The sequence below is a fragment of the Doryrhamphus excisus genome, linkage group LG3 (genome assembly GCF_037039965.1).
Source record: "Doryrhamphus excisus strain RoL-2023G ecotype Guam linkage group LG3, RoL_Dexc_Guam_v1.1, whole genome shotgun sequence".
Taxonomy (NCBI): Eukaryota; Metazoa; Chordata; class Actinopteri; order Syngnathiformes; family Syngnathidae; genus Doryrhamphus; species Doryrhamphus excisus.
In genome coordinates, this window is record NC_136359.1 from 11190801 (window position 1) to 11208484 (window position 17684).

The window sequence follows — 17684 nt, forward strand, 5'->3', positions numbered from 1 at the left end:
GTCTAAAGTGCCTTTTCAAAGGTACTAATGCTCGTAGCTGTGTACAGTAGAGCGTCACCGCCTATATTAAATGTATTATCTTATCTTATTTGTGTAGTTTTCAAGGAAATAAACTACTGATATACTAATATAGTTTTGTGTTTTGCTAGAATTGATTTACGGTAGAGCCCCGAGTTCCGGGTTATGCACTGCTTTGCGATCTAATAGGCTGAGTTGCGTTCAGGGGGCGTGGCTTCCATTCTTCATCCATCAGCTCGGCCCTTTCCCATCCTGCTGCGGGCTCTTCAGGCAAGGCGAGCGGAGAGCATCTCTTGTGGAGAGTCGGGACTGGAGAGTGGTCGACATGACGGCCAGCATCAGATACAAGAGCCGTATTCCGGTCAAAACGGGTGAGCCTCCGTTCCGGTTCCCTCTAAATACCACTTTATGATGCGTTTAATGACCGCTTCTTGTCTTTTCTGGGCGTCGCTGTGCATCCTTGCACCTGCTCCTCCTACTCTCATCCATCATGGCTCACAGAGGACAGCGCCGAAGTAAGATACCTTTTTTATTATCATATGTTTACTGTTTGTGTTGAATTTCAGCTGCTTTTGAAGTGAATTGTATAAATAAGCCAATGTGGAGCCTCTTGTCATGCATTCTGCATGATGATGCTGCTGCTCAGGGGAAGAGAAGGAGGAGGGGTGGTGATGGGCTACATTTCATTTTTAGAAGCAAATGTAGAGCAGCATCCATCCTTGGCATGATTAGCCATTTTCAGCTATTTGCTTCATTTTATTACCCTTTGGAATATAACAACAGCTGCCACACTCTGCAATATAGCCTGCAGGGCTCTGTTGACCCTGGACCCCCTATGTTACCCCCTCTTTCTTGTGTTTGTATGTGCTGAGTGCTTGTAATGGTTGACCATGCATGCTTCCATGTGAATTTGACAAGTCCCTACCCCCACTATGACTTCATTATCACAATCAGTCAGATAGGCTGCCTATCTGGTATATGATTTGATGAGCTAGCTAGCGGTGAATGGGAATTTGGCTCTATGAAAATAATATGATTTCACAACTGAAACTACAAATGACTGAGGGATTAGTTGGCGGCTGACATGGCTCATGTACTGTAAGTCCACAATGGTGTTAACTATTGAATGACTAATGTCTAATATCTAATATCTAATGTCTAACAGTGTATAGTCAATTTACATTAACCCTTTATTGGGCACACATAGAAATGCCTAGAGTGGTGTAAAAAAGAGTTTGTCACATTGAAATGTATCATATCATCAAACAAATTTAAATATTAGTCCACATAAACACAACTGAACACAAAATGTAGTTTTTAAATTAGACTTTTATTAGTAAGGAATTAAAAAAAATAGATTTTTAGGCATGTTTTGAATGGGAAATGTAGGATGTAATATTATAATATAATAAATTATTATATTATATTATATTATATTATATTATATTATATTATATTATATTATATTATATTATATTATATTATATTATATTATATTATATTATATTATATTATATTATATTATATTATATTATATTATATTATATTATATTATACAATACAAATTTGAATGCCAGTCATCTCAATAGAAATTTTAATGTAAAGGATCACATTAATTTTATGTTAAGACAAATATGGAACCAAAAATTGAATTTTCAGTCAAGAGGTCTTCGATGGGACATTTTTCATCATAAGGAACACGTGTCACTTTTTGTGTAAAATTGTCATTTTAGGCTAATAATTTTTTTTAAAGTGAATGGCAAAAAATGTCCCTAAAAGATATCTTCATTACATTTATTGTATTATTTCCTCTTGTCTTACGAAATATTTGCCCTTTACAGCCATAAAGTGCAATACTATACAAAAATGTAGGTCATATTCAGCATATTAATATATTGTATGAGTCACTCAACTGGAGGGCCAGTAGACAAGAACACGTCTGTAGAAAATGTGTGTGAATTCTGAAGCGCTGTACAGAAAAAGGGGGTTTATGGGAGAAGTAGAGTTGGTTTTGACAATTTTGAACAGACCGTTTTGATGTGGATTGAATGGGTTGAGAAATGTGGTAGGATTGTAAATATCATGCACACAATGTAATATACAGTAGAGTCATTGGTGCTGTCCTTGACTGGCTGTCTGCACCCTGTGACCCTGACAGGATAACCGATGTTATGCATCACAGATAGATGGAGAGTCCTTGTACTGTTGTATTTTTACTTACAGATTTAATGTGCACTGCTGTGTGTTTGTGTGTAGCCATGCAGTAGTTACACATTGAAAGAACAACCCTTCCTCGTCCATGATTGTCTATTTTTTGCACAGGTGTGTGTTCCCATCTCACTGTTTGTTTCTCAGGTGGTGGTGTTTAGTCTCCAGATTAACCTTTGACACCCCCCCTAGTTGCCCTTCTGGAAGATAAGCTAAAGCCAGACAGATTTTCTCTCTCACAGAAATTCACAGTTGGTCCAAATCCAGTTCATCCAGAAATGATTTTAGTCGCATGTTATCACCACACACACAAGCTTAGAAATATTGCTAGAAAACCGGGATTAGTACGATGGCTGCAGAACAGATGAATACAAAAAAAAAAACAATAACCACACAATCCAGTCCAGGCAACTGTTGGACTCTGAATCAATATTTAGATTACTACACAGTATTTACTTTTAGTCACGCCCACACATCATCATCTCCATCTGACCCTGTGGAAAAAGATGAGAGCTGTAGAGAGTGCAACCCAATAGTGCTCACATTTGATGGAGGATTCTCTCATCACTTCCTGAGTGCTGTGATACATTGTTGCCAGGCAACACAACTTTTTTTTTTATGATGTAGTGAGGATGCCATGGTAGTGACCCATGCACAGGCCTGTGTGGGCGAATACTGAGTGGGCATTTTCCATCACTGACTAAAATTACATTTTTCACAACTATTATTATTATTATATTTGTAATTTTTATTTTGTTTGACTAAATATTACTCAAGCAGTCTTTTTTGTAATATTTTATTTTATATTCGGAAGTATATTGTGAATAGCTGTTTGTCTATATGTGTCCTGCGCAGTCAGCTGGGATAGACTCCAGCATATATCCCCTGTGACCCTAGTAAGGACAAGCGGCATAGAAAAAGAATGTAGTAGTAGTCATCCTTATGTTAAATTTGCATTCAATGTCTCTTTTATGGCGGCACGGCGGTCTTGTGGTTAGCGCGCGGACCTCACAGCTTGGAGGACCGGGGTTCGATTCCACCCTCGGCCATCTCTGTGTGGAGTTTGCATGTTCTTCCCGTGCATGCATGGGTTTTCTCTGGGTACTCCGGTTTCCTCCCACATTCCAAAAACATGCTAGGTTAATTGGCGACTCCAAATTGTCCATAGGTATGAATGGGAGTGTGAATGGTTGTTTGTCTATATGTGCCCTGTGATTGGCTGGTGACCAGTCCAGGGTGTACCCCGCCTCTCTCCCGAAGACAGCTGGGATAGGCTCCAGCACCCCTGCGACCCTCGTGAGGAAAAAGCGGTAGAAAATGAATAAATGAATGAATGTCTCTTTTATCATGTTGAGGATCCTTTCATGTAATGTCATTTTATTTGATACAGCACTGTAGTCAATCCAAATTGTCCATAGGTATGAATGTGAGTGTGAATGGTTGTTTGTCTATATGTGCCCTGTGATTGGCTGGCGACCAGTCCATTGTGTCCTACGCCTCTCGCCCGAAGACAGCTTGGTGAATGAATGAATGGTATACAACTATTAAAACTTTGCCAACTAGTCATATGATACTACTACATACAATACATATATTGTAGTGAACTGTAGTTAATATGTAAAATACCAATAAAATGTAGAACACTAGCTGCAATCCGTTAATGGTTGTACAGTAATTAATCTATTGATTGATTTTCCAGAGAGGCGGAAGTGTCTATTGGTATTATGAATAATTGATTGATTGATGAAATAGTCTTCTATTGTTTCATCACATTGGTGTCTCCCTGGAGTAGTGAACAGATGTTGAGTGGGAGACATTAGTATGCTCTTTATCGCTCCACTCACACACTGCTGACTCAGCTCTTAAAGTGGGGAGCAGCTGCACGACATCTTGGCTGGGGGGGGTCGGCAGGGGGGTAGAAGTGGGATGTGGGATGCAGACACCCACCCACTCCTATGCTATGCTATGGGTTCAATAAAGAAGAGCAGACTTGAATTGACTCATGAAGGAAACACACCGCATCATACTGACAGCAGTGGATATCCCAATTTCAGGTGCGCTTGGTTTGTCCACCTAAAGCCACTTTTTCTTTCTGTCAAGACTGTCCCAAAAAGCTTTCATTAGTTGTCTGCAGGCTGACCCAGATTCCCTTCCAGAAAAAAAATCCAAATTAACCAATGTTATTTGGTCTGCTTTGATAACTTTTGGATTACGGCTTTGCTCTGCAAATACGGATAAGATGTCTGAGCTGTAGTCCAACAAAACACACAAAGACTGTTATATGATATCTTACCTTCAGTGCAGGCCATTTTGATACATTGTGTGCATTAAGGATGCTAAAACAAAAAAACAAGAAAGAGAGAAGCTTTAACCTTGTGTTTAGCTGCAACAATGTGTGTCAGTGGCACACGAGGCCCTGTCAAGTGTTATTTTCACAATAATTGTTGTAATTTGGGGTTATATGTTAATGAAAGTGTTATTCTAGAACCAACAAGAGTCCTTTGTGCCTGAGGAGGCGGGGCTAGAAGTGGCCCTCTAATTACATGCTGTCAGATTAGCCTTAGTAAAGAGGCCAGTGCATGCAGACGGGCCTGTTCATGGAGGTTGGACATCATCTATCTTTATGGTGCCCCCCCCCCCCCCCCCCGGTTTATCTTCAGCTCTACTCTTTATGACCCGACCATCTGTGAGGAAGTAGTCAAGAGTGGTGAAAGTATCACAAGAATGGTTGGAAATGTTTTGAAACAGGCCATCGGTAGAGGTGGTTGCTACAGCGACCAAGTGTACATTGCGACAGTGTGCAGTAGAGATGCATTACTTACGGCACATACTATGGGTCTACACACATGCTGATAAAGATGGTTTTTAGATACGATTTGGACAAGGACAAGTGACATAGCTGACATATTACAGCAACTTCATTTTGGGGTTTTTTTGCACACAGGGATCATTTTGAAAACAATACTTTGTTGTACAGTGTCCTAGTGGTTAGCATATTGAACACACAATCAGGTCAAGTAAAAAGTAAAACAATTCTACTAAAACTGAAATTGGCTCCAGACTTGACCACAATTAGTGATTTTTAGACTTTATAGAATATTAATATTTACAGTGTATTATTTATATATGGTATATTTCATCTAGCCCTGACATAACACCCATATAGCCACCTTTACATTCATATCATATATATCATATATAATTAGAGAAAAAAGCCATTTAAGACAGTTTACCAGATAGAAAAGCGACATCGGAGGTTCAGAGATGAGTTTAAGTTTGCCGTGAGCTATTTTTATTATTATTATTATATTATTATGTTTATTATGAATGTGCCTGTTGTGTGTGATAGTTCAAGTCGGTGGGCTTACCAAAACTTACTGACACCTAGTGACCAATGTAGAATACTACACTCACAAGCTGGTGGTCTTAAACTGTATTTTAGTTCATTTTTAGGCTTGAAAACGTTTAATTTGGGCATCAACTATGTACAATGATGCTTAAATGTGCATTTTTCAACTAATAATAGGCCTTAGTCAGCCAAGAAACGGCATCATTTGTTTATTTAGTAACGTAATACAGTGAGCGAGTGATGTTGCAATCGATAATGTAGCGAGGGAGGACTGTGTATGAGTAGTTTTTCGCCTCAAAGGCCGTCTGAAAAAGACTTCTCCTGAAAGCAAGTCCTAACCCTGCAGGGCTAGGACTTGCTTTGACGAGCATGCTTGTATCTTCATTGGATCAGTCCCAATATTTACTGCTGTGCCTTTTTGAGCCTCATTTCCTCCAGTGTGGAGGATCCTCTGGATCAGCGCTGTGGTCCCACTATTCAACAAAGCCGCATTGACAACACATTTACACTGTCTCCTTGTTTATTTTGAAGACCCCAAGACATCTTTACACTGCATTTCATTGTGGTGAAACAAGAAAACCAAAGTGCCAGGACTGCATGCAGTCAACTGAAGCGATTATTTAAATAATATGCAATTCAATAATCACTTAAGACCATGAAAAGCAAATGTTTGCTTGTGTGAGCCTCTGAAGTGTCAAGTGTGTGTGCTTATGGTGTCTTTTTAGATGGGTGGGGGTTGAGTTTTAGTCTGCAGTGTTAATGTGATCCCTAATAAACATCTGCTTTTTAACACATATGTAGCACTGTCGCCACAATCACTTAAACCAGGGGTGTCCAAAGTACGTCCGAGGGGCCTTTTATGGTAAGTGGTTTATTTTTTTGTAACCTTTTTGTTAGCCCTTTTACAAAATAAAGAAAATATATCCAAATATCAAAATAGTCCCATTCATCCTATGATTTTTCAGTATGTTTTCCTCAGTGGAGAATGTTTAGACCAGGGGTCTCAAACATGCGACACTAGTTTGAGGCCCCCGCCTTGATATGAAAGTTTAATGTTAGTGCGGCCCGCGCAAGTTTGATATGGATGCTGTATGGTATCATGTACCCAGAAAAAATGATTACGTTTGATTAATGTTCATGTTAAAGGTTAAATAACTGTTAATAGTTATCCTCCCTATCCGTGTGGAAGTGGTAAGTTTTTGGCTATTTAAGTTCAAAGGAAATAACTTGAAGGCTACCGTTTAGGTCACTAGCTCTCTAGTTTGCGAGTTAGCATGTGTCTCAAGACCCTGCAGTTGAGCAATATGTTGTAAATAAAAAAAAGTATAAATGTGACTATAGTCGTGTTTTGTCATGTCTACAGGGCTCTGATAATGCTTTGTTAATTTTAATCTGAAAAAAATAATTTGTCTACCCACCAACTATATGTGGTTTCTTAAGTTTTTATTATTTGCTGTTTTATTATTATTATTATATTTATTTATTACTGATTGATTGATTTTCTTTATTATTGATTTGTTTATTTCTTTTTCATCTTATTTTGTGCAGAAAAATAAAAATTAAGATATTTGAGAACAGTGGAATGTTTTATCAGAGCTTTTATTGTAGAAAATCGGAACCAAAGCACTGAAAAAGTTTGTATATTTTTCAGTTTTTAATAAATGCGTTTTTTGGGGGGGGCAAACCTGATCCGGCCCAGCCTTGCCCAGACCGTAGCTCCAGTGGTCCCCAGGTAAATTGAGTTTGAGACCCCTGGTTTAGACTCCTCTAACTTAAACCAAAATATATAATAGCATCAGTCCAAAATGACAACAGTAACTGAATGATTATAATACAGTATATGTAGTAATGCTCCCTCCTGTGGTGTGGAGTGGTACATGCAACATGCTGGATCGTGGCACCCTTAGGCACACAGGGTGTGCCTGCTGTTAGCAGCCCTTTTTTTTTTTTAAACTTGAAAGAGTTGCACTGCCCACATCATATGCAGACACACCCACCCATGCACACCCACACACGCACACACAACAAACGATCACATCTGGAAGCAATCGCCTGCAGTCTCTATCGCCACAAAGTCCACCTCCCACTCCTTAAAGGAAGAGGTGGAGTCAACATGGCGTCTTTTACATTATTTTAATTACTGACTAGACTGCATTTTAGTAGCTGCCTTTTACAGTATACCACCACAAAGTCTACACGTAAATGTTAAGGCTTTTTGTCAATGCGTCTGACCGAATATAAGACGACTCTTTTTATGTTATATTATGTGTGAGTCATAGGAAGAAAAGCTTTATCTTGCTTTGTTGGGGAGAAGTTCTCAATCTCTAGACCTCGAATATAAGACGACACATCTGTTTTTAGGACTGTTTGCATGGTGGCGTGACGTTGTGATAAGAACCAATATCAATTTCTTTCATTTTGATGATTGTGATTGGTATGATGGATATATTTTTATGATACATTTAGCATGGAGTATATTAAATAGCTACCGGATATACTGTGGTCTTTGTTGTTTTTGTATGGAAGTTAGGCTCAAATCCTACTTGTTTTGCGATCCAACCTGTTCTTGGCCAATTGGGTATTTAAGATGGAACTTACCTGAATGAACATGGGGACAAAGAGCTCGATTGTGATGATTGTTATGACTGCACGTCCATACTTGCTGCATGAGATGTTAGGATTTACTGACACCCAAGAGGGCCTCTCTGTTTCTGCTCTGCTCAGACAGGTTCTCTCACTTTTCAGCACAGTGGCTCAGTCTGAGGAAGGTTTGACGTTTTCAGCTGACTGCTGTTGACACAGAGGGGGCTTTTGGGGGGGGGGGGCAGATGTGAAATGAATGAAGCTCTTTTAGGCTCCTTTCTCCCCGCTTCATCCCTCCCTTGTTTCCTCCCACAAATTGGCACCTCTGGCCCTGCTCGGCTCACTTTCTGTTTTCCGTACATGCATGTGGATTCCTGCGTACCTGTCTCAACAAGGACAGACGCAAGCGCTCTGGGGCACAGGAAAAGAAGTCAAAGAAGAACACAGTTTTTTTTTTTTGTTTTTTTGTTGTTTTCCATATCGCTGGAGTATTCTCTAACTTTGGGAGTGCTGCGGTGGACACGTTGGCCTTGTAGCTGTGGTGTAGTTTTAGGATGGATGCCATCATGCTGCAGGAAAAACTAGTTGAAAGGCTGCTGTGCCCACGAGTGAGAATGGCCAGACAGAAGGTAAAAAAAAAGATTTCTCTTATTTTCATAGGAAACGTACAGTAGGTAGCTTATATCCGCTGATGTGTCTTTGTTTTTTGTAATCGGCACCAACACAGATCGGAGGGAATGAAATTGTCCCAATAATTGTTTTGCCTTTGGAGGTCGTCACACCACCAGAGTGTACGCCCCCCCCTCCCTACTGTATTGACCTGAATATATAAATAAGTGACCCGGCTTGGGAAAAATATTTCTTTAGATAAAAGTTAAATTGTATTAATGTATACATTTCTAGACCCCAAATATAAGACAAATGGCTAACTTCTGTGTGAAATGCATAGGATTCTCTTCCTGTGCAAAACAGTCTAAACCATATACCTTTTCCACCCACTAAATTCTCCTGAAATAGGCACCAAATCACAAAAAGTATACTTTTGACTTATTCCGTAATTATTCTACACATTAATACTAAAATTAAATACATTTGAATAGATGTTTCCTCATTTCAAAACATTTTAGCTCGCTAGCAGGCTGAGCAACAACAAATTCTGCTTGTTGCCAGGCAGAATTTATCTGCCTCACTCTCACCAATTTAGCTTCCAAGCCTATACTGAGTAAAATTTGAATCTGGTATCGGTGATACCAATCTGATACCGGTACTTTGTGCAAATTCACCGGATGTGTCTGGTAAATTTTTAAAAAGTAGTGTATTTCATAAAGAATACAATACATTACATTTACATACAATACATACAATACATTTAAGTGGAAGAGGTATCGGATGTATTGCCACTGACTGTTTCCTTGGCAACTTGGGGACAAGGAAATGCTGTGCCAGGGAAATCTGCCTTCAAAAGAAACATAATAAAATATTATCTATTTATAAGGAAGCTGATTTGCTGCTCAGTCTGAAATAATCTGTGTTGTATAACTGTTTGGCATGTTTGTTCTATGCAGTCGTTGCCCCCTGCTGGTGGTCTTTATGTGTCCTGATATGCCATATTACAATTCTATAAGGATGCTAGCTGTGCGTTTACATAGTGAGAAAAATATTTCTGGGGTTCTGTTCAATGTGGTGTCTGCGTATGCAATGCATGTGAATGTCCTCAGTTGTCCGGCCATTCACCAGAGTGTGTATTCATATCCGCACACACACTGCTGTGGGGCGGATGTTGATGATGTTCCCCCAGCGAGAACCCTGTGGTTCTTTATATTTTAGAAAAATGTCTGAATGTGGCGGAGTTCTGTTGAATGTTTTGCTTTGCTTAAGAGATATTTGTTAATGCCTTGCTCATGTTGGCTCTTTTCACACAATAATTGTACTGTAGCTTTAAGCATTTTTTATGACAGTGGAGGTTATGCTCCACTTCCATTGTCCTTCACACCACTGACAGTGATAATGTTAGCTTTCTATTTTAACATTCTTCACGCTAGGCGCTAACATTGTAGTTGCAACTTCCAGCTAGGATGCTTTAGACCTGTGCCAAAGTTAAATTGCATCTCATTTGTGTTCACACAATCCATTAGCTAATTCCTGGCACACGGAGGATGATGTAAGATGGGTAGTGCCATTATGAATGTACTGGAGACACAGTATCGGATTGGTACAAGTGTGATGAGATGGATAATATTTTTCAGTCTTCTATGTTTATTCATTCATTTTCTATGTCGCTCGTCTTCATTGGGTTCGCCGGGGGTAAGCTGGAGCCTATTCCAGCTGACTTTGGGCGATAGGCTAGTCGCCAGTCAAACAACCATTGACACTCACATTCATACTTATGGGCAATTTAGAGTCTCCAATTAACTTAACATGCATATTTTTGGAACGTGGGGGGGAAACCAGAGTACTCAAGAGAAAACCCACATTCTCGCAGTGCGGTCAACGTGTTAACCACTAGGGCACTGTACAACAAAGTCTTTTCTTTTCTATTATTCTGTTCTGTTCTGTTCTGTTATGTTATGTTATATTATATTTCACATATTTTGTTGCGTTGTTAAGATACTGATATTATTATTTTGTTGACGTATCGTTAAATTGTAACATTTCAATAAAGTCTATATTTACCTGGTATCGTATCGCTACCAAAATTTTCGCCCCACCCTAACTCAAACCATGAAAATAGATTCTGGTATACTGTATGTACTTATACCCAGATTCTCGCCAAAAGTTAAACATACACAACACTCATATACTACATTCTCAAGACATTACAAAAAATAGGTGGTGCCATTTTTCATTTTTCATTTCATTTACAGTGCCAAAGATAAATTCTTGTATCTGCACTTTTATCCAGATTTTCACCAACTGCCACATTTTCTCAATAATTTTCTGAATTAATTAAAATTTTGTGGCTTAAAAAATGCCAGTAAAGTGAAAATAAATAAATGTCTCTACACCTTTATCCAGATCCTCACCAAAGGTTATTTTTCCCAGTTTGTGAAGAATGACTGTAAGACATTACGATAGGATGGTTGCTGTCATTGGACTGTCTATGTTGTGGATTGATGACAAGCGTGACAATTAATTCCTGTGTCTGTCACTTTATCCAGATTCTCACCAACATCCATTGTCCCTTGTCTACCTATGAAGTCACATGACTGTCAGCTAGACAGAACACAACCATTTCATTCACCCCCAGGGACCTTTTAGTTCTGTTCTTTGGATCAAATGCACCGTAAAGTGCTGCCCTTTTTCTTTTTAGACACTGTGGGCTGTCTTGCTGATGACGTAGTGACGCCAAATGCATTTCTCTGTCTACACCTTTATCCGGATTCTCACCAAAATCCACCCCCTTTACATACCAACTGCAACTTTTCACGACTCTACCGTTTTACTTCATCAATTAAAAGATTTTGATGAATTGAAATGTATCCAGATCCTCACCAAAATGCCATGTGTTCGTCTTTGGTACGGTTTTTGCGGAGTCCTGCTAATTTGCCAAGATAAGCACGACATAAAATTGTCTGTATTTGATGTGTTTTTTTCCCCCAGGAGAAACAGTATGTGGGCTTTGCCACTCTACCTAACCAAGTCCACAGGAAGTCGGTGAAGAAAGGCTTTGACTTTACTCTCATGGTAGCAGGTCAGTTTGACTAAGCGTTATTGGCTATAAATACACATAAATATACTGTATATAGTAAATATACACTCACTATAACTCACTTGCTGTTTGTGTAACATGTGCTAGTGTACCTAATAATTTGGTCAGTGAGTCAACAAAGGAACTTCACTGTATTTACTGCATGAATTATTACGTGTTTTGTCACTGTGCAGGCGAGTCCGGCATGGGCAAATCCACATTGGTCAACAGCTTGTTCCTCACAGACCTCTACAAGGACAGGAAGCTGCTGAATGCTGAGGGTGAGTCTCATAATGATTGGCTATGTTTGCCGCTCATCTCTGATTGGTTGACGGCTGTGCTCTGAGCTGTGCTATTTTTATAAGTGGCTAAATTGTACGTGGTCGTGGTCACATCACACAGCTGCAGGCATATACTAGCCCTGTGATTTGCTTTTGCTACAAGCAGATCATATTGTAGACTTTACTTATAGAGGCTCGGTCCAATAATTCATCATTTCAAGGCAGATGATATTATGGTTGTGATGCCTTCTATTGAGACTGAAAAAGGCACATTTATCTTATTTTGTCTGCTGAGAAGTGTTATTCTCATTCAATTATAATCGGCACAATTATTCATTCAATTATCCTCACAAGGGTTGCAGGGGTGCTGGAGCCTATCCCAGCTGTCTTCGAGCGAGAGGCGGGGTACACCCTGGACTGGTCGCCAGCCAATCACAGGGCACATATAGACAAACAACCATTCACACTCACATTCATACCTATGGACAATTTGGAGTCGCCAATTAAACCTCAAACCTCACACAGAGATGGCCGAGGGTGGAATCAAACTCGGGTCTCCTAGCTGTGTGGCCTGCGCGCAAACCACTCGTTCACCGTGCAGCCCTTGGCACAATTAATACTAAACAATACCTAAAAACTCTCCACACTGATCACATACTTACATACAGTAACTTATCCATCATGTCTGTCTTTGTGTTGTCATGGTGATCAGAGCGCATCAACCAGACAGTGGAGATCATCAAACACACGGTTGACATCGAGGAGAAAGGAGTCAAGCTCAAGTTGACCATTGTGGACACGCCGGGCTTCGGTGACGCCGTCAACAACAATGAGTGGTGAGTTTGCTTCCTTTGGTTTGTACCTGGAGGAGATATAAACTTGTTGTGTGTGTGTGTGTCCGAAAGTTGGAGGCCCATCACAGACTACATTGATCAGCAGTTTGAGCAGTACTTCCGTGATGAGAGCGGCCTCAACAGGAAGAACATCCAGGACAATCGTGTCCACTGCTGTCTCTATTTCATCCCGCCATTTGGTCACGGGTAATAACACACACACACATAACACACATGCATACACACACACATGCTGAGTGCACATTTCTTTCCCCAGATTGCGTCCAGTGGATGTTGAGTTCATGAAAGCCCTGCATGAAAAGGTGAACATCATCCCGCTCATTGCCAAAGCAGACTGCCTCACTCCCAACGAGATCAAGAAGCTGAAGGACCGAGTGAGTGGACTTGCTGAACTCTCACCAGTCCGACTTTAACACTGATTCTTACTAGAGTGCGTGTCTGTAGATACGAGAGGAAATAGACAAGTTTGGCATCAAAGTCTACCAGTTCCCTGAATGCGACTCGGATGAGGATGAGGAGTTTAAACAGTTGGACAAAGAGCTAAAGGTAAATGTCCCACTGTGTTTGTCCACCTGAAGGGGTTCCGAGTGTGCCCAGCTTATAGCTAAAGACTAAATACCGCATTCAATAAGCGTTGTGGTTGTTTAAAAAGTAAATCCTCACCTCTCTGTGTGTGTAGGAGTGCACTCCATTTGCTGTGATTGGCAGTAACACAGTGGTGGAGGCTCGAGGGCAGCGAGTCCGAGGGCGACTTTACCCTTGGGGCATCGTTGAAGGTATGCCTTTGGATTTAAGTCTGGAAGCAGCATTTAAACGCTTGAAAGTGGTGTATTGATTCATTACAAATGTGTTTGTACCGGCAGTGGAGAACCAGTCCCACTGTGACTTTGTCAAGCTGAGGAACATGCTGATCCGCTCGCACATGCACGACCTCAAAGACGTGACCTGCGACGTCCATTATGAAAACTACAGAGCGCAGTGCATACAGGAGATGACCAGGTACAATGTGTCTGCTGACACAGGGACACACCTAAGGATACCTAACCTATTGGATCATAGAACCGCTAATGCATGCACACTCCACTTCTACCCCCGCCTCTTTCTCTCTCAGTAAACTGTCTCAGGACAACCGTATGGAGAGTCCCATCCCCATCCTGCCGTTGTCCACCCCGGATGTGGACACTGAAAAATTGATAAAAATGAAAGATGAGGAGGTAAGATCGTCTTTTAGAAGCTGGGCAGCTGTTATTATTCAGCTGTTTTTAATGCGACACAAAATATATACATATTTATTAAATTTAATTAAATTTAAATAATTAAAATTATTATTGATATTTTTTTTTTCACAATTTACTAGATAATGTTAAACTATTTATTTTAATTACTAAATTACAAAACTATTTTCTCTTTTAATATGGCATGTATTATTATAATTATATATTTTTTAATTAAGACAAAAATTCAATCATTTAAAAAATTTAACCTAACCCTTAAAAAACTTTTTGTAAAACGTTTTTTTTACTGAATTTTAATTTTAATTTTAATTTTAATTTTAATTTTAATTTTAATTTTAATTTTAATTTTAATTTTAATTTTAATTTTAATTTTAATTTTAATTTTAATTTTAATTTTAATTTTAATTTTAAAATTGTAATTTTTTCATTTTTTCATTTTCATTTTCATTTTCATTTTTTCATTTTCATTTTTATTAAAATATTGAGCACAGTCAGTCTCAAGCTGATCCAGTAACTTTTTCAGAATGTCTTCAAATATACTGTATGTACAGTTAAAAAATATATATTGTTGATGATTGTATTACTGTTGTTATTTATATTTTTGGAAATGAAATGTAATTACCATAAATCCAACACTGTATCCCAAATAAACTATGTAAAAAGTCACTAATAAAAATAAAATAACAATCTATAAGATGGCTGCAGCAATAGATCCAAACTACAACATTGACATATACTATTTACTGTAAATGTACTACAACAAATTCATGAAAGAAACTTCTAAATGGTTTCTATTTTGTGTGTATGTAGTTGAAGAGGATGCAGGAGATGCTGACCAAGATGCAGCAGCAGATGCATGAGAAAGACTAGTGTTTGTCTGTGCTCCAGCCGCCACCTGCTGTCCCCTTGAACAACAACGCCAGATTTTGAACGCAACGTGACATTGTTTTTGGAGTAGCTGTACATTTATCTTCAATGAGTTTGGTGCTTTTGTACAGGTCGTCTGCCTTTTTTTGTTTGCTTTTTGTTTCCCACCTCCCCCAAGCTGTGGTTTAACAACATTCTAGTGTATGATAAATGCCTAATTTAAATCACGAATCAGTGGATCTAATTTATATTTAAAAATGCTAGCCTTTACGGATACTTTGTCAGGGTATTTGCAAGATGTTTTCTTGGTGACATTTGAATTTTTTTATTCTGTGAAAGTGTGTGTGTGAGCGTGTGTGAGTCTCTTCTTGTGTCCATACCTTTCTAATTTGTCCTTGTACTTCAGATGTTCATAAACTTTAATTTATATCATGTCAAGAATATCTTTAGTCAGCTTTTTTTCCAAGCTGAGCTAAAAATGCACTTAATGCCAGAGGTCAAAGGTGTTAACTGTGAACGCACATAATAATAATTATTATGATGAGAGGTTGCTTGTGTAAGCATGCTTCCGCTACTCGTATGTGCTTGTTACTCCTTACTGCTTCACGGATAACATTTATGCTTTTTTTTTTAGGTTTTGCTTCAGTTTTTTTAATCCTTGAAAGCGTGTTACTGAATTCTGCCCACAAAGAAGAACAGTGCGAGTGAGTGAAAATAAAGGAAAAAGTGCATCTTCTGTCCAAAATGACAAATAAACATGTTTTTCCTCATTTTGTGCATTGTTATTGTCTGAGTTGCTACTGCTGCTTGGAAACCACAATGTGTTCTGAATCAGTTATCTCCAGCAGCCATTCTTCCTCTGCAGTGGTACATCATCCTGTATCTACCAGGCATGCAATGATGCGGTTCTATACGTTTGTATAGTATGCAGTATATTTCTGCTGCACCACATAAGACCAAAAAAAGCACCATGTAATAATAAGAATATAAAAATAAATCCATGTGGTGTATTCTTAGCAGCTGAGTAAATATTACAAAGAAATGAACAGATATTGCAAAGACATTTTGGTAAAGTGTTATCCAATAACTTCCTGTGATGGCTGGCGACCAGTCCGGGGTGTACCCCGCCTCTCTCCCGAAATCAACTGGGATACGCTCCATCACACCTTTGTGACCTTAATGTGGATAAGCTGCATAGAAAATGAATGGACAGATCAAATAACTTCATTAAACAATTCATGCTGCATTTTGTTATGAAAATAATTTCAGGTATTCCTCATTTCATTATTTTACAGTATAGTTGAGCAAGGATATGAAATGTAATTTTTGTCTGGTTTTGGTGGGGAAATTTATACATTAATGAAGTCCGGAATTTTGTTTTTTAAGTTGCTATGGCCATGAAATGATGGAATAAAATACAAGTACATCAAGTACTTGAAGGCTCCACGCAGCCTATTAGGATATGAATTAGCGTGAAAATAAAGTGAGATAGTGAACGCATCCTGTTGAAAGTCTTTATCAGTAAGGACCAGCTGGCAGCAGCACACTCACAGTGAAAGCTACAAGAAGAAGGCGCTCGTCCACTGGAGTCACGCAACACTGACGGTAAATAACGCTTTCAAATGCAGCATTAAGAGATACAAAAGTGTTCTGTGACTGTTAATATTTTTTCTCTGCAGCTTATACAGATTTTCTTTAGGATGAAGGCGCTCCAGCTCTTGTGTCTGCTCTTCTTTGGAGGTCAAGGGTCATTCGCGTGCCCCCACCCTTGTACCTGTCATGGCAGCCAGGTCAACTGCAGCAGCAGGTCTCTCACCTCCTCCTGGCTTCCCAGCAGCTTCCCCGTGGGCACCACCGAGCTGCATCTCCATGACAATCTGCTGACCACACTGCCAAACGGCCTGCTGGACAAGCTGACCTCCCTCCGCCATGTTTCCCTGCACAGCAACCCATGGACATGTGACTGCGGCGTGCTTTACCTGAGAGGTTGGCTTAGACGCCAGTCCAGCAGTGGCGGCGGGGGCCTCTTGTTTTACCGGGGAGTAAACTGCAGCTCCCCTCCTGCCTTGAGAGGGAGACTGGTGGTGTATCTGACCGAGGAGGAGGTCCTGGACTCGTGTCACTACTGGTACTGCGACCTGGCTTTGGCCTCACAGGCATGTCTCTTTGTGTTTGTGCTAGCGCAGGCTGCACTGCTGGTTGCAGTTATTGTGTTCCTCAGGAGGTTTGAGAGGCTCTCCAAAGAGGCCAGGAGGACCATGGAGGAGAGCCTCACCGCTGGGGAGGCCTTCAGGGAAAATGAGTATGTGGCTTTAAATGATCATGACAGCTGAAAGTGCTCTGCTTAATACAAATAGTAAAGTAAAGCTTTTGCATCATATTTTGTCTGAATTATTTGTTTTCAATTATTTTTATCTCATCCTATTTTCATTATAATTCTATTTTTTAATGTAAAATGTGTGTCACCACATACATGTTTGTCAAAATATGTTGAATTGCTGTGTTTTCACTTTTTGCATTTTTTACAACATTGCGTTAATAAATAAATAGACCTGGCTTTTGTTTCTTTCTTACATAGTAGTTACACAACCAAGTCGTAAT

At 39.5% G+C, this 17684-nt stretch overlaps 2 protein-coding genes across 4 annotated transcripts; both read left to right on the forward strand.

Annotated features, from left to right (window-relative positions):
• The first annotated feature begins 234 nt into the window (after positions 1–234).
• On the forward strand, positions 235–15844 carry septin5a (septin 5a). 2 transcript variants are annotated; one of them, XM_058069730.2, is made up of 12 exons: positions 235–389; positions 520–533; positions 11759–11849; positions 12041–12127; positions 12840–12963; positions 13033–13167; positions 13238–13355; positions 13426–13527; positions 13661–13757; positions 13845–13980; positions 14093–14195; positions 15027–15844. In XM_058069730.2, the coding sequence occupies exons 1-12, from the start codon at positions 344–346 to the stop codon at positions 15084–15086; spliced, it is 1113 nt and encodes a 370-aa protein (XP_057925713.1). In that variant the 5' UTR covers positions 235–343; the 3' UTR covers positions 15087–15844. The 2 variants fall into 2 exon arrangements, with proteins under 2 accessions (XP_057925713.1, XP_057925712.1); XM_058069729.2 differs by lacking the exons at positions 235–389; positions 520–533 and adding an exon at positions 8568–8787.
• A 797-nt stretch (positions 15845–16641) lies between these two features.
• Positions 16642–17639, forward strand: gp1bb (glycoprotein Ib platelet subunit beta). 2 transcript variants are annotated; one of them, XM_058071097.2, is made up of 2 exons: positions 16642–16688; positions 16763–17639. In XM_058071097.2, the coding sequence occupies exon 2, from the start codon at positions 16784–16786 to the stop codon at positions 17414–17416; it is 633 nt and encodes a 210-aa protein (XP_057927080.2). In that variant the 5' UTR covers positions 16642–16688; positions 16763–16783; the 3' UTR covers positions 17417–17639. The 2 variants fall into 2 exon arrangements, with proteins under 2 accessions (XP_057927080.2, XP_078645769.1); XM_078789643.1 differs by having other exon boundaries at positions 16649–16688; positions 16772–17639.
• The last annotated feature ends 45 nt before the right edge of the window (positions 17640–17684 follow it).

What these genes read in the sequence shown, in the direction of transcription:
- septin5a (XM_058069729.2), top strand. Translation starts at nt 8,713, where the DNA reads ATGGATGCCATCATGCTGCAGGAAAAACTAGTTGAAAGGCTGCTGTGC. An exon ending in CCCTTGGGGCATCGTTGAAG is followed by an intron (nt 13,758 to 13,844) that starts GTATGCCTTTGG and finishes TTGTACCGGCAG; the next exon opens with TGGAGAACCAGTCCCACTGT. An exon ending in TAAAAATGAAAGATGAGGAG is followed by an intron (nt 14,196 to 15,026) that starts GTAAGATCGTCT and finishes GTGTGTATGTAG; the next exon opens with TTGAAGAGGATGCAGGAGAT.
- gp1bb (XM_058071097.2), top strand. Translation starts at nt 16,784, where the DNA reads ATGAAGGCGCTCCAGCTCTTGTGTCTGCTCTTCTTTGGAGGTCAAGGG.